Source organism: Hippocampus bargibanti, linkage group LG10 (assembly GCF_051943395.1).
Source record: "Hippocampus bargibanti isolate YZ-2025 linkage group LG10, ASM5194339v1, whole genome shotgun sequence".
Taxonomy (NCBI): Eukaryota; Metazoa; Chordata; class Actinopteri; order Syngnathiformes; family Syngnathidae; genus Hippocampus; species Hippocampus bargibanti.
The window spans coordinates 3405320-3425969 of NC_142743.1; the positions used below are offsets into that span (position 1 = coordinate 3405320).

A 20650-nucleotide genomic window follows, 5' to 3' on the forward strand; every position below is an offset into this window, starting at 1 on the left:
GGTCAACTGCGGTCGGACACTTTCGGGGCTAAAATGAAGCATCATGAAGCCTTGCGAAGCTTCATTTACTCCATTGCGCCATCGTGTGGACAATCAATGTCATGACAGGGAGAGTGATTCAAACTTCTTCTTTTCCTTTCGGCTTTTCCCTTCAAGGGGTTGGCACAGCAAATCAGTGGCGAGTGTGATTCAAACGCCGCCGTGGATTTGATGGGCTCAAAATCGACCAAAGAGGATATAACTATGCTATAAAAATGCTATCTAGCTGGCTATCTTTTCTATTTGCTATTTAGCTAGCTACCTAGCTGGCTTATTTGCTATCTAGCTAGCTATCAATTTGCTATCTATTAGCGAGCTACCTAGTTGGCTATCTATTTGCTATCTGGCTAGCTAGCTAGTTATGTAGCTGGCTATTTTTTAGCTATATGGCTATCTAGCTAGTTAGCTAACTGTCTAGCTGGCTATCTATTATCTATCTCGCGAGCTACCTGGCTGGCTATCCATTTGCTATCTATTTGTTATGTATTAGTTAGCTAGCTAGTTTTCTATCTATTTGAGTTACTTCCGTGTTGAGTGAACGCGGGCGTGTGTGGCTGCCGCGGCTCACCCGCAGAAAACCCGATCGTGTGACTGTAAATTGACTTTGACAGTTTTGAAAGGCGCTTAGATGGATTCTTATGATTATTATTATTATTATTTGTGTGACGCGGGATTTGGATGATGCTAATCATTAGCTTTCATCTGCCTCAAACAGGAGAAACGTGACTGACCAAGAATGACGGTGGAAAGTGTCAGCAACTCAAGTACGGGATGAGATTTCATTTTTATTTTTACTGTGGCAAGAAAACAACAAACGGTTCCATCTTTTCAATCAATGTCGCTGTCAAAACGGAAAATCCAGATTGGACTTTTCCCGTCAAGGCTGCGTTGGTCTGGATTCACCCCATCGAGACCGGATCTGGGCGTCTGGGAGGGGGCTTTAGTCCGGCAGGACGGGGGGCCAGTCCACGTCGACGGACTGACGGACGGGAAACGGGAAGATTCCCATATTAGGAAAACAAAGTTCAAGACAAGCTAATAAAGACAAAGCTAACAAACAAAACGGTCAAACTAGCCCGCGAATAAACCAGAAGAAACGAGACGAGGAACCCAAAGGAGACACCTACCTGGACATCCAGTTCCAAAATGTCGCTGTGCGTGTCCAGTAGCTGACACAAATTGGGTTTGGTGCGCCCAAAGTCCCCATGGACAAACTCCTTGATGTAGCTAAAGCAGGGTGGGGGGGAATTCAGGACAAGAACTTGAAAATGGACGTCAAGTCGGGACAAAGTCCACAGACGGCTCGCAAGGAGGATACGTCCCAGCCTGCGTCCTAAGGCCCAGCCGGATGTGGTGGCGGTCCAGCCGCTCGGCGTTCATGCTGTGGATGAGGCGCTGGCGGACCGCCAAGGTGCGTCGGTGCAGAACCCTCAGGGGGGTCTTCTGGTCCACCCTTAGCTCCTGCGGCGGACGCGTGGTCACCGCCGCTCCATGTTTCCCGCGTTTTTTTCCGCCCACCCACCTTGATGCCGTTGATGAAGGCCACGTCGTCCTCCCGGATGGACTTTTGGGTCCACACCAGGGCTTGGTAGGACTTTGTCTTCTCACCCTCGCCCTCCTTCATGCGACTGGTGGCGTCTCTTGGGGCGGGCGTTGGGATAAAGATTTGGCGACCCCCCCCCCCCCCCCCCCAGTAACCCCCGCTTTGTACCTGCTGACCATCTGCAGATCTCGCACTCGGATCTTCTCCGAAGACGCGTTGATGACCTGCGAGACAACGTCCGGTTGGGCGACGCCGGCCGGGAAAGACCCGCACGGGCGGCGCTCTGCGCACCTGCTGCACGATCTTCACGCTCTCCTGGCTCAGTTGGCTCTTGCGCGGGTTCAGCAGCTCCAATGCAAATGGCCGACCTGCGGGTGAGGGGCGGGGGGTGAGGCCACGGGAGACGGAAGGGCGGGAGGTGGGGGTCGTCGGAGGTCATCTGTGGCCGCTTACCATTTCCCAGGGTGCGGACGTCCACGTCCTCGCGGCCCGACGACGAGAAATGAAATCCTGCCAACAAAAGACAATAATAATAATTATCGATTTAATTTCTAAGCGCCGTTCAAAACTCTCAAGGTCACTTTAGTCACAGTATCAGTTTTTCTGTGGGTGAGCAGCGGCAGCCACATGCGCCAGCGTTCACTCAACCTGCAAGTAACTCGGATAGAAAGCTAGCTAGCTAACTGACAGCTAATCAATAGCCAGACAGTTAGCTAACTACATAGATAGCCGGATAGCTAATAAATAGCTAGCTACATAGCTAGCTAGATAGGTAATAATTAGCCAGCCAGGTAGCTAGCTCGATAGCTAGCCAGATAGTTAATTGATAGAAAAACGATAGCCAGCTAGGTAGCTAGCTAGATAGTTCGCCAGATAGCTAATGGATAGCAAATTGACAGCCAGCTAGGTAGCTAGCTAGATAGCTAATAAATAGCGAGTTACATAGCTAGCTAGCTAGCCAGATAGGTAATAATTAGCCAGCCAGGTAGCTAGCCAGATAGTTAATTGATAGAAAAAAGATAGCCAGCTAGGTAGCTAGCTAGCCAGATAGCTAATGGATAGCAAATTGATAGCCAGCTAGGTAGCTAGCTAGATAGCTAATGAATAGCCAGCTACATAGCTAGCTAGCCAGATAGGTAATAATTAGCCAGCCAGGTAGCTAGCTCGATAGCTAGCCAGAGAGCTAATTGATAGAAAATAGATAGCCAGCCAGGTAGCTAGCTAGATAGCTAGCCAGATAGCTAATGGATAGCAAATTGACAGCCAGCTAGGTAGCTAGCTAGATAGCTAATAAATAGCCAGCTACATAGCGAGCTAGCCATATAGCTAATAGATAGCCAGCTAGGTAGCTAGCCAGATAGCTAATAGATAGCAAATGGATAGCAATACAATACAATTCAAATCCATCTTGATTTGGCTCGTAGGGGGTTGACCTTGCGCTCCGAAGGCGGTGAGCACGGGCTCGGCGATGAGCTCCTCCACCGACGACTCCATCCGCCGCTGCCCGTCGACGAACCACGGAGTCTGCGGCAAACTTCGGCAGAACTTGTTGTAGCGCCCTGAGGGACGCCCAAAAAAAAGACGCAATTAGAGAGCGGCCGCCGCTTATCTGCCGCCCACCCGCCGCCGCCTACCCGCCACAAAGATGGACGCGTGGACGCAGCGCACCGATGGCGCCGCGCAGCTGCTACCTGGACGGGACGGCGGACACGGCGAGCGTCTGCCGCACAAAGGACAAAAATTTTCAGCCGCCTTGGCCTGCCGCCAACTTCCTCCTTCCAGATGGTGGCGCTACCCAAGAAACGTGTCTTCCGGGATCTTCTCCAGAGCTTTGACCACACCCATTCGGGTCACCTGCACCTGCGCAACACCCCATTTTATAATAATAATAATAATAATACATTTCATTTCGAAGCGCCTTTCAAAACTCTCAAGGCCACTTTACAGAAACAGGATCAGTTTTTCTGTGGGTGAGCAGCGGCAGCCACACGCGCCAGCGTTTACTCAACATGGAAGTAACTCAAATAGATAGAAAGCTGGCTAGCTAGCTAAGAGTTAGCTAATAATCATTCAACCTGGAAGTAACTCAAATAGATAGAAAGCTAGCTAGCTAGCTAAGAGTTAACTAATAATCACTCAACCTGGAAGTAACTCAAATTGATAGAAAGCTAGATAGCTAGCTAAGAGTTAGCTAATAAACATCACTCAACCCGGAACTAACACAAATAGATATAAAGCTAGCTAGCTAAGAGTTAGCTAATAATCATCACTCAACCCGGAACTAACACAAATAGATAGAAAGCTAGTTAGCTAAGAGTTAGCTAATAATTACTCAACCCAGAAGTAACTCAAATAGATAGAAAGCTAGCTAGCTAAGAGTTAACTAATAAACACTCAACCTGGAAGTAACTCAAATAGATAGAAAGATAGATAGCTAGCTAAGAGTTAGCTAATAATCATCACTCAACCCGGAACTAACACAAATAGATAGAAAGCTAGCTAGCTAATAATTACTCAACCTGGAAGTAACTCAAATAGATAGAAATCTAGCCAGCTAAGAGTTAGCTAATAATCACTCAACCTGGAAGTAACTCAAATAGATAGAAAGCTAACTAGCTAAGAGTTAGCTAATAATCACTCAACCTGGAAGTAACTCAAATAGATAGAAATCTAGCTAGCTAAGAGTTAGCTAATAATCACTCAACCCAGAAGTAACTCAAATAGATAGAAAGCTAGCTAGCTAAGAGTCAGCTAATAATCACTCAACCTGGAAGTAACTCAAATAGATAGAAAGCTAGCTAGCTAGCTAAGAGTTAGCTAGCTAGCTAGCTAAGAGTTAGCTAATAATCATCACTCAACCCGGAACTAACACAAATAGATAGAAAGCTAGCTAGCTAAGAGTTAGCTAATAATTACTCAACCCAGAAGTAACTCAAATAGATAGAAAGCTAGCTAGCTAAGAGTTAGCTAATAATCATATTAGTTTAAGTCGCGTGTCTGCTACCATTGATTCCACCACGACAAAGGAGCAGTGAGCCCCCTTCGGTTCGTGCACTTACTTTATTACTTATTTATTTTGTCAAATTTCCCCATTGAGGGACGAATAAAGGTATTCTGATTCTGATTCTGATTCTGAAATTGTGCCGGCGGCCATTTTGCCGCCGCTCGCCGCTAGCTCACCTCTTTGTTTTTGCCGATTTTGAAACAGTCGGGACAGGCGGACGCACTGAAAGGAAGGCACAAGAAACAAAGCGGTGTTCAGTAAAAGTGGCGGTGACGGACGACGTCGATGATGTACGACGGCGGCCACTCACAGGAAATGACAGTCGGCGTCCGTTTCCGGGTGAGTGAAACACACGCTGACCTCCAGGGCGCTCTCAACACACAACAACATTTCATTTTAGCCACCCGCCGTTCCATTCGGGCGAAACGGCGGCGGCGTGGGACACCTTGGCAGCCACCGCGAGGGCGCCGGCGGTCGACCCCCGGGTCAGAAGGCCTTGCATGATCCACTTGAAGGCCTCCTTCACCTGGATCACGTCTTCGCGGCTCAGCACGCCGCATTTGGCTCTGGCGGGAAAGGCGGGCGGGTGTTAAAATTGGGGCGACGCGTCCGGCGGGCGACCTTTTGTGGCCTTTACCTCACTTGCTCCTTGACGTGAAGCCAACACGAGTGCTGCGGATGAAAACAGTAACCGTTAGCGAGCTAATTTCCCTTTGGGACCATCGTGCTAGCTAGCTATTTGCTCTCTATTTGCTTTATAGCTGGATGGCCGGCTATCTAGCTAGCTATCTATTAGCTATATAGCTGCAGAGCTGGATGGCTAGCTATCTCGCTATTGGCTATCTATCTATTTGCTATCTGTCTAGCTAGCAAGCTATGTAGCTGGCTATTTATTACCTATATGGCTCGCTAGCCAGTTAGCTAATTGTCTAACTGGCTATCTATTAGCTAGCTGGCTAGCTTTCTATCTATTTGAGTTACTTCCGGGTTGAGTGAACGCTGGCGCATGTGGCTGCCACTGCTAACCCACAGAAAAACTTATCCTGTGACTGTAAAGTGACCTTGAGAGTTTTGAAAGGCGCTTAGAAATTAAATGTATTATCTTGTGAGTGGCCATTTGCTAAGCCCCGCCCCCTCTCCCCTTCCACTGACCTCTCGCACGCACATCTGAGCCGGCAGCGAGATGGACAGCGTCAAAGTGTCTACCTCGTACTTTTCCTTCTTGATGGCGTCAGCGATCTGTCAACACACCACAGGGGGGTAATCAGAGCCCCGTCCCCCACTCTTCTCACAAAATTAATCATGATCAACCGGACTGAATTTTTGATGAAATATGAAAACGGAGCAACTGACTGCTAATTTAGAATTGTGACAACAAAACATGTTTGTTTTGGTTGCATTTTCCAGTGAACTTTGCGGGGGAAATGTGTGAGACCTGCTCGGCCTGGCTGGCGTCGCTGAGGTTCTGCAGGACGCCCAAGCACACCACGCACGCGCCCTCCTCGTCGTCCTCCTCCTCCTCCGACTCCATTTTGCTTCTTTTGCGAGCCGGTTCAGATGCGGCCACATTCTGGTCCGGAGCGTCCACGAAGTCTCGAAGTTGCCTGAGCGTTTCCTGGCGGCTGCGCCTGTAGGCGTCCGGGACTCCGACACAGCAGAACCTGAGCACGCAGCGGGCGCAGCAGCCGGCCGCCAGCAGCTTGCCGACGATCGCCTTGTCCTTCTCCTTCAGGGGGAGCATCTCCTCCTCGCACGTCAATCACACAACCGGGGGGGTGTCAATACAGTCGTAAAGTTCCCCAACAAGACAGCTCACAACCTTTTCAATGTGGTCGCTCCTTCTCTCAGGCGAAGAAAAGTGCTTCCGGTCTGATCAGGCCTCATAATCGAACCGGAGCGGCTCGTTTTTTTTTCATTCGGCGCGGACGCTAGTGATGTGTCGTTCGCGAACGAGCTGGTTCATAGACCCGGATCTTTGAAGTGAACGAAGAGATCCGGCTGTTAACAAGGAGCCGGTAATGGGAGCCGACTTTTCCCCCCTCTATTACCCGCCCCCAGTCTTCGGTTAAAGCCACACGTGATTGGTCAAGGTCCGTGGTAGAGGAGGGAGGGGAGAATTACAGACACACGCAGCAGTGAGGAGAAGGGGTAGACAGGTGGACAAATGTTATCACATTATGTTGTTATTATTATTCAATTATGATATTTTTAATAGTTAGTATGATAGCATTATTAATATGAAAAGCAAATTAGTGACAGCTGATCATCAGACCACAGTAACCACAGGGAAAGTGAAAGTTTGTGGATGCGCTCCGTGCACATATGAATCAAGCCATATAAATAAAAATATTTGATATAGTGTATTTTTTTACATGAGTAATTCGTTTTCATAACATAATTTTACAAGATTTTTTTCAGCAACAAAAGAAAACAAACAAACTGAGGAGCCATTTGAGAGCCAAAAGAGCTGGATCTTTTTAGTGAGCTGACCCAAAAGAATCGGCTCTCTGAAAAGAGCCGAAATTCCCATCACTAGTGGACGCTATTAAAGGCCTCTGATTCTGAAAACACGTTCTCAAAGAATAATACCACAATCAGATGACAAAGAACATCGCGGAAAGTGGTTCCGACCTATCCACGCCAGATATCACGACGGGCCTCGCGGAAAAACGACACATTCCGCGTGACACGATAAGAACATTAGTTGACGTTTTACTGACGACCTCCGCGTGAAAATCCAGAAGAGCAGGAAACTGCTGTCTGCGTGTAACCTGCGATTTGCCGCTTGCGGTCAGTGTTGCGCCGGTCATTTTGAATCACGACGGAAACGATATCGCGGGCCGAATATTGGCCTGGATTGTCCGCACAAAGTCCATTTTTTAGGGGATGTTTTTCTACATTGGGCACTTTTCTTCTTCTTCTTATTATTATTATTATTATTATTATTATTATTATTATTATTATTATATACAATGAATATTATTTTTATTGAGCCTCTGTATTCCAAAACATTTCAATTGGGACGCGTTCGTTTCGGCGCTCGGCAAGTAGTGCCTTGTGACGTCATCTCTACGCGTCCTCTTCTCCGCTCCTCCCGGCCATTGTGGAAGCTTCTGAATCGGCTCGGACGGACATCGGAAAATCGAGTTCCATCACAAACGCAGGCTCCGCATTTCATCTCGGGGACTCCCAGTTCCCGTTGTCAAGGTCCCCCCGACATCTCCCGCCGAGTATTGAGTCGCGATGGCAGGGCCAAAGGCTCCGAACGGAGGCAAACACAAAGGAGGGGCGTACGTGGACCGCGACAAGCCGGCTCAGATCCGCTACAGCAACATTTCCGCCGCCAAAGGTAATTGAAAGGCCGCCGGGTGTCGAAAAGGCGACATTTTGTCGCCGTGGGCGCCGACGGAAGGTTTAGTCGTCGGGCGGCCCAATGGCGGCACGGGGTTCACAACTAGAAGGGGAGCGGTTGGGGTTCGTGACGGGGTGTCGATTCTAGTGATGGGAGTTGCGGCTCTTTTCAGAGAGCTGGTTCTTTTGGCTCGTCTCACTAAAAAGATTCGGCTCTTTTGCTCCCAAATGGCTCCTCAGTTTTTTTTCTGCTTAAATTAACTAACAAAAATCGTAAAATTATGTGAAAAATGAATTACTCGTGTAAAAAATAGACAATATCAAATATTTGTATTTATGTGGCTTGATTTACATGTGCACAGAGAGCATCCACTAATTTTCACTTGCCCTGTGGTTACTTGTTTGAATGCTCTACGTGCGATTAAGTATTCCAAACATTTCCTGTACTAATGTGACACAACACAAAACACATATAGCTCTTCTATATATCTATTAGCTAAATAGCTATATAGCTAATTTGTAACAGATAATAAGGAGACAGAATCATATTTATTGCCATGTAGAACACACGAGGAATTCGTTTCCGGTAGAACACGCTGCACTAGTATCACCATCAAAAAAAAGAACTTAACACAACTAGCTATCTAAGTAGCTATCTATTAGCCAGCTAGCTTTCTATCTATTTGAGTTACTTCTGGGTTGAGTGAACGCTGGCGCATGTGGCTACCGCTGCTCACCCACAGAGAAACTTGACATGTAAGGTGACCTTGAGCGTTTTGAAAGGTGCTTAGAAATGAAATGTATTATTTTTATTCTGGTCTGATGATCAGCTGTTACTAATTTGCTTTTCATATTAATAATGCTATCATACCAACTAGAAAAAAATATAATAATTGAATAATAATAACAACAGGATAATGTAATAACATTTGTCCACCTGTCTACCCTAGCCCCCCACTTCTCCTCACTGCTTCGTGTGTCTGTAATTCTCCCCTTTCTCCTCTACCACGGATATCGAGCAATTACGTGCGGCTTTAAGACCGGGGGCGGGGAAGAGGGGACAAAATAAAGTCGGCTCCCATTTCCGGCTCCTTGTTAGAAACCGGCTCTCTTCGTTCAGAGATCCGGCTCTAAGAACCGACTCGTTCGCGAATGACATCACTGGTCGATTCGTCATGCGCGGTGATACTACGTGAATCCCGTATCGATCAATAATGCCAGCGACCATGTTGTTGATACAGCCGTGGCAGATGCCATCAGAACCAGCCTGGGACCCAAAGGAATGGACAAGATGGTGAGTGAAGGCGCGGCGCCGACTCTACTCGTGGTCGGCGGCTGTTGCCGTGAACGCGCCTTCCTCCGCCTTGTTTTCAGATCCAGGATGAGAAAGGAGACGTGACCATCACCAACGACGGGGCGACCATCTTGAAGCAGATGCAGGTGCTGCACCCTGCCGCCAAGATGGTACGTTCCGCCGTGACGCCTCATTCCAGCCCACCGCACCTCCCAACATGGCTGTCGGCGTGCCCCTCCCAACATGGCTGTGTGTGTGTTGCAGCTGGTGGAGCTGTCCAAGGCCCAAGACATCGAGGCGGGCGACGGCACCACCTCGGTGGTGGTGATCGCCGGCGCCCTCCTTGACGCCTGCTCCAAACTGCTCCAAAAAGGTGACCGGACAAACATTTGGCGCTCAAATCACAGATCAATCATCTTGATTGGCCAAGTGTGTACTACACAGAAGGGATTTATCTTTGCTGGAACACACTGCACTAGTATCATCGTCAAAAAGACATGACAAAGAAGTATGGAGGACGCATAGGTCAGTAGCGCCTGCCTTAGGGGAGTCGCTGGAAAAGGTGGTGGGCAGGGTGCGGAGGGTCTAGTGGGATTTTCTGCACTCTAGTCTTGCTTCCTGCAGTGTGCAAGTCCTGGAGAGTGGCTAGGGCGGTGCTAAGGATTTTTTTTGGGGGCCGGCTGAAGTCGTATTTTGTCCATTTTTGTGGCGGCCCCAAACCGAAGCGTGTGCAAGTATACAGGATTGATTGGATGACTGGCGTGTCAAAATGTGGTAGCACTTCCTGTGGCAGGCCGAGCTTCTGTAGCTTCTTCGGTAGCTTCTTCAGCAGCTTCTTTATGAGCTTCTTCAGCCGCTTTTTTGATAGCTTCTTTGGTAGATTTTTCATTAGCTTCCTTGGTAGCTGTGTCATTAGCTTCTTTGGTAGCTTTTTCATTAGCTTCTTCGGTAGCTTCTTCAGTAGCTTAAGTAGCTTTTTCATTAGCTTTTTCGGTAGCTTTTGCAGTCGCCTTTTCGGTAGCTTTTTCCATTGGCTTCTTCGGTAGCGTCTTCGGTAGCTTCTTCAGCAGCTTCTTTATGAGCTTCTTCAGCCGCTTTTTTGATAGCTTTTTCGGTAGCTTCTTTGGTAGATTTTTCATTAGCTTCCTTGGTAGCTTTTTCATTAGCTTCCTTGGTAGCGGTGTCATTAGCTTCTTTGGTAGCTTTTTCATTAGCTTCTTTGGTAGTTTTTTCATTAGCTTCCTTGGTAGCTGTTTCATTAGCTTCTTTGGTAGCTTTTTCATTAGCTTCTTTGGTAGCTTTTTCATTAGCTTAAGTAGCTTTTTCATTAGCTTTTTCGGTAGCTGTTTCAGTCGGCTTTCCGGTAACCTTTTCGGTAGCTTTTTCCATTGGCTTCTTCGGTAGCTTCTTCAGCAGCTTCTTTATGAGCTTCTTCAGCCGCTTTTTTGATAGCTTTTTCGGTAGCTTCTTTGGTAGCTTTTTCATTAGCTTCCTTGGTAGCGGTGTCATTAGCTTCTTTGGTAGCTTTTTCATTAGCTTCTTTGGTAGCTTTTTCATTAGCTTCTTTGGTAGCTTTTTCATTGGCTTCTTCGGTAGCTTCTTCAGTAGCTTAAGTAGCTTTTTCGGTAGCTTTTTCAGTCGCCTTTCCGGTAACCTTTTCCCCCCCCCCCCCCCCCCCCCCCCCCCCCCCCCCCCCCCCCCCCCACCCCCCCCCCCCCCCCCCCCCCCCCCCCCCCCCACCCCCCCCCCCCCCCCCCCCCCCCCCCCCCCCCCCCCCCCCCCCCCCCCCCCCCCCCCCCCCCCCCCCCCCCCCCCCCCCCCCCCCCCCCCCCCCCCCCCCCCCCCCCCCCCCCCCCCCCCCCCCCCCCCCCCCCCCCCCCCCCCCCCCCCCCCCCCCCCCCCCCCCCCCCCCCCCCCCCCCCCCCCCCCCCCCCCCCCCCCCCCCCCCCCCCCCCCCCCCCCCCCCCCCCCCCCCCCCCCCCCCCCCCCCCCCCCCCCCCCCCCCCCCCCCCCCCCCCCCCCCCCCCAACCCCCCACCCCCCCCCCCCCCCCCCCCCCCCCCCCCCCCCCCCCCCCCCCCCCCCCCCCCCCCCCCCCCCCCCCCCCCCCCCCCCCCCCCCCCCCCCCCCCCCCCCCCCCCCCCCCCCCCCCCCCCACCCCCCCCCCCCCCCCCCCCCCCCCCCCCCCCCCCCCCCCCCCCCCCCCCCCCCCCCCCCCCCCCCCCCCCCCCCCCCCCCCCCCCCCCCCCCCCCCCCCCCCCCCCCCCCCCCCCCCCCCCCCCCCCCCCCCCCCCCCCCCCCCCCCCCCCCCCCCCCCCCCCCCCCCCCCCCCCCCCCCCCCCCCCCCCCCCCCCCCCCCCCCCCCCCCCCCCCCCCCCCCCCCCCCCCCCCCCCCCCCCCCCCCCCCCCCCCCCCCCCCCCCCCCCCCCCCCCCCCCCCCCCCCCCCCCCCCCCCCCCCCCCCCCCCCCCCCCCCCCCCCCCCCCCCCCCCCCCCCCCCCCCCCCCCCCCCCCCCCCCCCCCCCCCCCCCCCCCCCCCCCCCCCCCCCCCCCCCCCCCCCCCCCCCCCCCCCCCCCCCCCCCCCCCCCCCCCCCCCCCCCCCCCCCCCCCCCCCCCCCCCCCCCCCCCCCCCCCCCCCCCCCCCCCCCCCCCCCCCCCCCCCCCCCCCCCCCCCCCCCCCCCCCCCCCCCCCCCCCCCCCCCCCCCCCCCCCCCCCCCCCCCCCCCCCCCCCCCCCCCCCCCCCCCCCCCCCCCCCCCCCCCCCCCCCCCCCCCCCCCCCCCCCCCCCCCCCCCCCCCCCCCCCCCCCCCCCCCCCCCCCCCCCCCCCCCCCCCCCCCCCCCCCCCCCCCCCCCCCCCCCCCCCCCCCCCCCCCCCCCCCCCCCCCCCCCCCCCCCCCCCCCCCCCCCCCCCCCCCCCCCCCCCCCCCCCCCCCCCCCCCCCCCCCCCCCCCCCCCCCCCCCCCCCCCCCCCCCCCCCCCCCCCCCCCCCCCCCCCCCCCCCCCCCCCCCCCCCCCCCCCCCCCCCCCCCCCCCCCCCCCCCCCCCCCCCCCCCCCCCCCCCCCCCCCCCCCCCCCCCCCCCCCCCCCCCCCCCCCCCCCCCCCCCCCCCCCCCCCCCCCCCCCCCCCCCCCCCCCCCCCCCCCCCCCCCCCCCCCCCCCCCCCCCCCCCCCCCCCCCCCCCCCCCCCCCCCCCCCCCCCCCCCCCCCCCCCCCCCCCCCCCCCCCCCCCCCCCCCCCCCCCCCCCCCCCCCCCCCCCCCCCCCCCCCCCCCCCCCCCCCCCCCCCCCCCCCCCCCCCCCCCCCCCCCCCCCCCCCCCCCCCCCCCCCCCCCCCCCCCCCCCCCCCCCCCCCCCCCCCCCCCCCCCCCCCCCCCCCCCCCCCCCCCCCCCCCCCCCCCCCCCCCCCCCCCCCCCCCCCCCCCCCCCCCCCCCCCCCCCCCCCCCCCCCCCCCCCCCCCCCCCCCCCCCCCCCCCCCCCCCCCCCCCCCCCCCCCCCCCCCCCCCCCCCCCCCCCCCCCCCCCCCCCCCCCCCCCCCCCCCCCCCCCCCCCCCCCCCCCCCCCCCCCCCCCCCCCCCCCCCCCCCCCCCCCCCCCCCCCCCCCCCCCCCCCCCCCCCCCCCCCCCCCCCCCCCCCCCCCCCCCCCCCCCCCCCCCCCCCCCCCCCCCCCCCCCCCCCCCCCCCCCCCCCCCCCCCCCCCCCCCCCCCCCCCCCCCCCCCCCCCCCCCCCCCCCCCCCCCCCCCCCCCCCCCCCCCCCCCCCCCCCCCCCCCCCCCCCCCCCCCCCCCCCCCCCCCCCCCCCCCCCCCCCCCCCCCCCCCCCCCCCCCCCCCCCCCCCCCCCCCCCCCCCCCCCCCCCCCCCCCCCCCCCCCCCCCCCCCCCCCCCCCCCCCCCCCCCCCCCCCCCCCCCCCCCCCCCCCCCCCCCCCCCCCCCCCCCCCCCCCCCCCCCCCCCCCCCCCCCCCCCCCCCCCCCCCCCCCCCCCCCCCCCCCCCCCCCCCCCCCCCCCCCCCCCCCCCCCCCCCCCCCCCCCCCCCCCCCCCCCCCCCCCCCCCCCCCCCCCCCCCCCCCCCCCCCCCCCCCCCCCCCCCCCCCCCCCCCCCCCCCCCCCCCCCCCCCCCCCCCCCCCCCCCCCCCCCCCCCCCCCCCCCCCCCCCCCCCCCCCCCCCCCCCCCCCCCCCCCCCCCCCCCCCCCCCCCCCCCCCCCCCCCCCCCCCCCCCCCCCCCCCCCCCCCCCCCCCCCCCCCCCCCCCCCCCCCCCCCCCCCCCCCCCCCCCCCCCCCCCCCCCCCCCCCCCCCCCCCCCCCCCCCCCCCCCCCCCCCCCCCCCCCCCCCCCCCCCCCCCCCCCCCCCCCCCCCCCCCCCCCCCCCCCCCCCCCCCCCCCCCCCCCCCCCCCCCCCCCCCCCCCCCCCCCCCCCCCCCCCCCCCCCCCCCCCCCCCCCCCCCCCCCCCCCCCCCCCCCCCCCCCCCCCCCCCCCCCCCCCCCCCCCCCCCCCCCCCCCCCCCCCCCCCCCCCCCCCCCCCCCCCCCCCCCCCCCCCCCCCCCCCCCCCCCCCCCCCCCCCCCCCCCCCCCCCCCCCCCCCCCCCCCCCCCCCCCCCCCCCCCCCCCCCCCCCCCCCCCCCCCCCCCCCCCCCCCCCCCCCCCCCCCCCCCCCCCCCCCCCCCCCCCCCCCCCCCCCCCCCCCCCCCCCCCCCCCCCCCCCCCCCCCCCCCCCCCCCCCCCCCCCCCCCCCCCCCCCCCCCCCCCCCCCCCCCCCCCCCCCCCCCCCCCCCCCCCCCCCCCCCCCCCCCCCCCCCCCCCCCCCCCCCCCCCCCCCCCCCCCCCCCCCCCCCCCCCCCCCCCCCCCCCCCCCCCCCCCCCCCCCCCCCCCCCCCCCCCCCCCCCCCCCCCCCCCCCCCCCCCCCCCCCCCCCCCCCCCCCCCCCCCCCCCCCCCCCCCCCCCCCCCCCCCCCCCCCCCCCCCCCCCCCCCCCCCCCCCCCCCCCCCCCCCCCCCCCCCCCCCCCCCCCCCCCCCCCCCCCCCCCCCCCCCCCCCCCCCCCCCCCCCCCCCCCCCCCCCCCCCCCCCCCCCCCCCCCCACCCCCCCCCCCCCCCCCCCCCCCCCCCCCCCCCCCCCCCCCCCCCCCCCCCCCCCCCCCCCCCCCCCCCCCCCCCCCCCCCCCCCCCCCCCCCCCCCCCCCCCCCCCCCCCCCCCCCCCCCCCCCCCCCCCCCCCCCCCCCCCCCCCCCCCCCCCCCCCCCCCCCCCCCCCCCCCCCCCCCCCCCCCCCCCCCCCCCCCCCCCCCCCCCCCCCCCCCCCCCCCCCCCCCCCCCCCCCCCCCCCCCCCCCCCCCCCCCCCCCCCCCCACCCCCCCCCCCCCCCCCCCCCCCCCCCCCCCCCCCCCCCCCCCCCCCCCCCCCCCCCCCCCCCCCCCCCCCCCCCCCCCCCCCCCCCCCCCCCCCCCCCCCCCCCCCCCCCCCCCCCCCCCCCCCCCCCCCCCCCCCCCCCCCCCCCCCCCCCCCCCCCCCCCCCCCCCCCCCCCCCCCCCCCCCCCCCCCCCCCCCCCCCCCCCCCCCCCCCCCCCCCCCCCCCCCCCCCCCCCCCCCCCCCCCCCCCCCCCCCCCCCCCCCCCCCCCCCCCCCCCCCCCCCCCCCCCCCCCCCCCCCCCCCCCCCCCCCCCCCCCCCCCCCCCCCCCCCCCCCCCCCCCCCCCCCCCCCCCCCCCCCCCCCCCCCCCCCCCCCCCCCCCCCCCCCCCCCCCCCCCCCCCCCCCCCCCCCCCCCCCCCCCCCCCCCCCCCCCCCCCCCCCCCCCACCCCCCCCCCCCCCCACCCCCCCCCCCCCCCCCCCCCCCCCCCCCCCCCCCCCCCCCCCCCCCCCCCCCCCCCCCCCCCCCCCCCCCCCCCCCCCCCCCCCCCCCCCCCCCCCCCCCCCCCCCCCCCCCCCCCCCCCCCCCCCCCCCCCCCCCCCCCCCCCCCCCCGCCCCCCCCCCCCCCCCCCCCCCCCCCCCCCCCCCCCCCCCCCCCCCCCCCCCCCCCCCCCCCCCCCCCCCCCCCCCACCCCCCCCCCCCCCCCCCCCCCCCCCCCCCCCCCCCCCCCCCCCCCCCACCCCCCCCCCCCCCCCCCCCCCCCCCCCCCCCCCCCCCCCCCCCCCCCCCCCCGCCCCCCCCCCCCCCCCCCCCCCCCCACCCCCCCCCCCCCCCCCCCCCCCCCCCCCCCCCCCCCCCCCCCCCCCCCCCCCCCCCCCCCCCCCCCCCCCACCCCCCCCCCCCCCCCCCCCCCCCCCCCCCCCCCCCCCCCCCCCCCCCCCCCCCCCCCCCCCCCCCCCCCCACCCCCCCCCCCCCCCCCCCCCCCCCCCCCCCCCCCCCCCCCCCCCCCCCCCCCCCCCCCCCCCCCCCCCCCCCCCCCCCCCCCCCCCCCCCCCCCCCCCCCCCCCCCCCCCCCCCCCCCCCCCCCCCCCCCCCCCCCCCCCCCCCCCCCCCCCCCCCCCCCCCCCCCCCCCCCCCCCCCCCCCCCCCCCCCCCCCCCCCCCCCCCCCCCCCCCCCCCCCCCCCCCCCCCCCCCCCCCCCCCCCCCCCCCCCCCCCCCCCCCCCCCCCCCCCCCCCCCCCCCCCCCCCCCCCCCCCCCCCCCCCCCCCCCCCCCCCCCCCCCCCCCCCCCCCCCCCCCCCCCCCCCCCCCCCCCCCCCCCCCCCCCCCCCCCCCCCCCCCCCCCCCCCCCCCCCCCCCCCCCCCCCCCCCCCCCCCCCCCCCCCCCCCCCCCCCCCCCCCCCCCCCCCCCCCCCCCCCCCCCCCCCCCCCCCCCCCCCCCCCCCCCCCCCCCCCCCCCCCCCCCCCCCCCCACCCCCCCCCCCCCCCCCCCCCCCCCCCCCCCCCCCCCCCCCCCCCCCCCCCCCCCCCCCCCCCCCCCCCCCCCCCCCCCCCCCCCCCCCCCCCCCCCCCCCCCCCCCCCCCCCCCCCCCCCCCCCCCCCCCCCCCCCCCCCCCCCCCCCCCCCCCCCCCCCCCCCCCCCCCCCCCCCCCCCCCCCCCCCCCCCCCCCCCCCCCCCCCCCCCCCCCCCCCCCCCCCCCCCCCCCCCCCCCCCCCCCCCCCCCCCCCCCCCCCCCCCCGGTAGCTTTTTCCATTGGCTTCTTTGGTAGCTTTTTCATTAGCTTTTTCGGTAGCTTTTGCAGTCGCCTTTTCGGTAGCTTTTTCCATTGGCTTCTTCGGTAGCGTCTTCGGTAGCTTCTTCAGCAGCTTCTTTATGAGCTTCTTCAGCCGCTTTTTTGATAGCTTTTTCGGTAGCTTCTTTGGTAGATTTTTCATTAGCTTCCTTGGTAGCTTTTTCATTAGCTTCCTTGGTAGCGGTGTCATTAGCTTCTTTGGTAGCTTTTTCATTAGCTTCTTTGGTAGTTTTTTCATTAGCTTCCTTGGTAGCTGTTTCATTAGCTTCTTTGGTAGCTTTTTCATTAGCTTCTTTGGTAGCTTTTTCATTAGCTTAAGTAGCTTTTTCATTAGCTTTTTCGGTAGCTGTTTCAGTCGGCTTTCCGGTAACCTTTTCGGTAGCTTTTTCCATTGGCTTCTTCGGTAGCTTCTTCAGCAGCTTCTTTATGAGCTTCTTCAGCCGCTTTTTTGATAGCTTTTTCGGTAGCTTCTTTGGTAGCTTTTTCATTAGCTTCCTTGGTAGCGGTGTCATTAGCTTCTTTGGTAGCTTTTTCATTAGCTTCTTTGGTAGCTTTTTCATTAGCTTCTTTGGTAGCTTTTTCATTGGCTTCTTCGGTAGCTTCTTCAGTAGCTTAAGTAGCTTTTTCGGTAGCTTTTTCAGTCGCCTTTCCGGTAACCTTTTCGGTAGCTTTTTCCATTGGCTTCTTTGGTAGCTTTTTCATTAGCTTCCTTGGTAGCTGTTTCATTAGCTTCTTTGGTAGCTTTTTCATTAGCTTCTTTGGTAGCTTTTTCATTAGCTTCTTTGGTAGCTTTGTCATTAGCTTCTTTGGTAGCTTTTTCATTAGCTTCCTTGGTAGCTGTTTCATTAGCTTCTTTGGTAGCTTTTTCATTAGCTTCTTTGGTAGCTTTTTCATTAGATTCTTCGGTAGCTTCTTCAGTAGCTTAAGTAGCTTTTTCATTAGCTTTTTCGGTAGCTTTTTCAGTCGCCTTTCCGGTAACCTTTTCGGTAGCTTTTTCCATTGGCTTCTTCGGTAGCGTCTTCGGTAGCTTCTTCAGCAGCTTCTTTATGAGCTTCTTCAGCCGCTTTTTTGATAGCTTTTTCGGTAGCTTCTTTGGTAGATTTTTCATTAGCTTCTTTGGTAGCTTTTTCATTAGCTTCTTCGGTAGCTTCTTCAGTAGCTTAAGTAGCTTTTTCATTAGCTTTTTCAGTTGCCTTTTCGGTAGCTTTTTCCATTGGCTTCTTCGGTAGCTTCTTCAGCAACTTCTTTATGAGCTTCTTCAGTCGCTTTTTTGATAGCTTTTTCTGTAGCTTCTTTGGTAGATTTTTCATTAGCTTCTTTGGTAGCTTTTTCATTAGCTTCTTTGGTAGCTTTTTCATTAGCTTCTTTGGTAGCTTTTTCATTAGCTTCTTCGGTAGATTCTTCAGTAGCTTAAGTAGCTTTTTCATTAGCTTTTTCGGTAGCTTTTTCAGTCACCTTTTCGGTAGCTTTTTCCATTGGCTTCTTCGGTAGCGTCTTCGGTAGCTTCTTCAGCAGCTTCTTTATGAGCTTCTTCAGCCGCTTTTTTGATAGCTTTTTCATTAGCTTCTTTGGTAGCTTTTTCATTAGCTTCCTTGGTAGCTGTTTCATTAGCTTCTTTGGTAGCTTTTTCATTAGCTTCTTTGGTAGCCTTTTCATTAGCTTCTTCAGTAGCTTAAGTAGCTTTTTCATTAGCTTTTTCTGTAGCCTTTTCAGTCGCCTTTCCGGTAGCTTTTTCATTGGCTTCTTCGGTAGCTTCTTTGGTAGCTTCTTCCCAGAAAGTTGAAGGCCTCCACAGTTGGCTAGCGTGAGAAGCAACCGCAATGACAGACGTTCCCCGAAGTTCACCGTCATCTCCAGTGTCCGGCGTGCATTCACCTGTCGCTTGTTTTGTCCCCGCAGGCATCCACCCCACCATAATCTCTGAGTCGTTCCAGAAGGCGGTGGACAAGGGGGCACAGGTGCTGACGGAAATGAGCCGCCCAGTGGAGCTGAGCGACCGCGAGACGCTGCTCAACAGCGCCACCACCTCGCTGTGTTCCAAAGTGGTATCGCAGTATTCCAGCCTGCTGGCGCCCATGAGCGTGGACGCCGTCATGCGCGTCATCGACCCCGCCGCCGCCACCGCCGTCGACCTGCAGGACATCAAAGTCATCAAGAAGCTCGGGTGAGCGAGGGGGGGAGGGGCTTAACGACGTCGAATCCTCACGTCCCCCACTGCGTCGCTCAGGGGCACCATCGACGACTGCGAGCTGGTGGACGGGCTGGTCCTCACCCAGAGGGTGGCGAGCGCCGGCGTCAGTCGGGTGGAGAAAGCCAAGATCGGCCTGATCCAGTTCTGCTTGTCGGCGCCCAAAACGGACGTGAGTGGCGTCTCGGGGGGGGGGGGGTTGTCGCCGGGCGACGGCGTAGATTTGACTTTGTTTTTGGGGCGTTTGGCAGATGGACAACCAGATCGTGGTGTCGGACTACGCCCAGATGGACCGCGTGCTGCGCGAGGAACGCGCCTACATCCTCAACATGGTCAAGCAGATCAAGAAGGCCGGCTGCAACGTTCTCCTCATCCAGAAGTCCATCCTCAGGTGGGCGGGGCAACAAGTCGCCACGTGGGCCCAAAGGCCGTTGACGATTCGCCCATCCCCCCTACCGATTTGCGGCGCAGGGACGCCCTGAGCGACCTGGCGCTTCACTTCCTCAACAAGATGAAGATCATGGTGGTGAAGGACATCGAGAGGGAGGACATTGAGTTCATCTGCAAGGTGAGCGACGCCCCCCCCTCCATCGGTGGGGGGGCGTCCGCGGGTATTCCCATGCCTGCGCCCGTTGAACACCCAAATGGTCTTTTCAGACCATCGGCACCAAGCCCATTGCCCACATCGACCACTTCGCCCCTGAGATGCTCGGCGCGGCCGAAACGGCGGAGGAGGTCCACCTGGACGGCTCGGGGAAGCTCATCAAGGTGTGTTGGCAAACGATCGCCTGACAAATGGAGTTCTATTTGCTATCTATTAGCACATGTAGCTGGCTATTTATTAGCTATATGGCTATCTAGCTAGTTAGCTAACTGTCTACCTGGCTATCTATTAGCTATTTGTTAGCTAGCTGGCTAGCATTCTATCTACTTGAGTTACTTCCGGGTTGAGTGAACACTGGCGCATGTGGCTGCCGCTTCGCACCCGCAGAAAAACCGATCCTGTGACTGTAAAGTGACCAGAAGAGTTTTGAAAGGCGCTTAGAAATTAAATGTATTTATTATTATTATTATTATTAATGAACGGCGTTGACCCCAAATGCCCCCCAGATCACGGGTTGCGCCAACCCTGGCAAGACTGTGAGCATTGTGGTGAGGGGTTCCAACAAGCTGGTCCTGGAGGAGGCCGAGAGGTCCATCCACGACGCCCTCTGCGTCATCCGCTGCCTGGTCAAGAAGAGGTGGGCCGCCATTCGCTAACCGACGCCCGTTTGTCGCCCGTTTGCCATCCCCTCCTTTCAAAGGCGCCCCGGCACGCCCCCTTGGTGCCGGGGCGTAACACATGGAGGCACATTAACGACGGCGGGCTCCCCTTGGCCCTCGCCCTGTTGCGAGCGAGGGGGCGCGCCCACATGTCGCGTCGGTCGCCCCGCGGTCGAGTCGGCGTCACTGAACCGGCGGCGGGCGCCTCCCCGCAGGGCCCTGATCGCCGGCGGCGGCGCCCCCGAGATCGAGCTGGCTGTGCGGCTGGCCGAGTACTCGCGCACGCTGGCCGGCATGGAGGCGTACTGCGTGCGCGCGTACGCCGACGCCCTTGAGGTGATCCCGTCCACACTGGCCGAGAACGCCGGACTCAACCCCATCTGCACCGTCACTGAACTGCGCAACCGCCACGCCCAGGGAGACAAGATGGCCGGCATCAACGTGCGCAAGGTAAAGGCCGACGGTTTGCTCGTTGTTAGCGGTCATCGCCGTTATCTCACCCGCGCTGGCGACAGGGCGGGATCTCCAACATCCTGGAGGAGCTTGTGGTGCAGCCCCTGCTGGTGTCCGTCAGCGCCCTCACGTTGGCCACCGAGACGGTGCGCAGCATCCTCAAGATCGACGACGTGGTAGGAGCGAGACCCCCCCCTCGTCTCCGTTTTGCGTTTGCCTTCTGGTGCTCAATGCCGCGTTCTTGTTTTTCAGGTCAACACACGTTAATTTTGCAGAGGCGCCGACGACCCGCCGGGTTAACCAACTTCTTGCTTGAATTAATAAAAGACGTTATTTGTGGAACGATACAAGTGCCTCTCATTTTTTTAGGGGGGGTC

The 20650-nt window shown here is 62.1% G+C and overlaps 2 protein-coding genes across 2 annotated transcripts; one reads left to right on the top strand and one right to left on the bottom strand.

Moving 5' to 3' along the window:
* Positions 1 to 804: 804 nt before the first annotated feature.
* On the bottom strand, positions 805 to 6466 carry pus10 (pseudouridine synthase 10). Its single transcript, XM_089005967.1, has 16 exons — positions 6022 to 6466; positions 5739 to 5825; positions 5224 to 5258; positions 5032 to 5152; positions 4897 to 4958; positions 4763 to 4808; positions 3378 to 3442; positions 3217 to 3302; positions 3016 to 3141; positions 2036 to 2092; positions 1874 to 1950; positions 1751 to 1806; positions 1562 to 1679; positions 1358 to 1500; positions 1167 to 1266; positions 805 to 1018 (listed from the first exon to the last, which is right to left on the bottom strand). The coding sequence occupies exons 1-16, from the start codon at positions 6325 to 6327 to the stop codon at positions 980 to 982; spliced, it is 1524 nt and encodes a 507-aa protein (XP_088862093.1). The 5' UTR covers positions 6328 to 6466; the 3' UTR covers positions 805 to 979.
* Positions 6467 to 7660: 1194 nt separating this feature from the next.
* On the top strand, positions 7661 to 20623 carry cct4 (chaperonin containing TCP1, subunit 4 (delta)). Its single transcript, XM_089006462.1, has 13 exons — positions 7661 to 7935; positions 9179 to 9231; positions 9312 to 9401; positions 9496 to 9604; positions 18269 to 18533; positions 18597 to 18729; positions 18809 to 18948; positions 19029 to 19125; positions 19215 to 19325; positions 19668 to 19798; positions 20036 to 20270; positions 20336 to 20449; positions 20526 to 20623. Exons 1-13 carry the CDS (start codon positions 7830 to 7832, stop codon positions 20538 to 20540), a joined length of 1599 nt encoding a protein of 532 aa, XP_088862588.1. The 5' UTR covers positions 7661 to 7829; the 3' UTR covers positions 20541 to 20623.
* Positions 20624 to 20650: the final 27 nt, after the last annotated feature.

Coding starts and splice junctions, on each gene's coding strand:
- pus10 (XM_089005967.1), bottom strand. CDS start 6,327: ATGCTCCCCCTGAAGGAGAAGGACAAGGCGATCGTCGGCAAGCTGCTG. Junction 3,443..4,762: donor AAATCGGCAAAAACAAAGAG/GTGAGCTAGCGG, acceptor GGTGTTGCGCAG/GTGCAGGTGACCCGAATGGG. Junction 3,303..3,377: donor CCGGAAGACACGTTTCTTGG/GTAGCGCCACCA, acceptor TTTGTGCGGCAG/ACGCTCGCCGTGTCCGCCGT.
- cct4 (XM_089006462.1), top strand. CDS start 7,830: ATGGCAGGGCCAAAGGCTCCGAACGGAGGCAAACACAAAGGAGGGGCG. Junction 18,534..18,596: donor AAAGTCATCAAGAAGCTCGG/GTGAGCGAGGGG, acceptor TGCGTCGCTCAG/GGGCACCATCGACGACTGCG. Junction 19,326..19,667: donor GCTCGGGGAAGCTCATCAAG/GTGTGTTGGCAA, acceptor AATGCCCCCCAG/ATCACGGGTTGCGCCAACCC.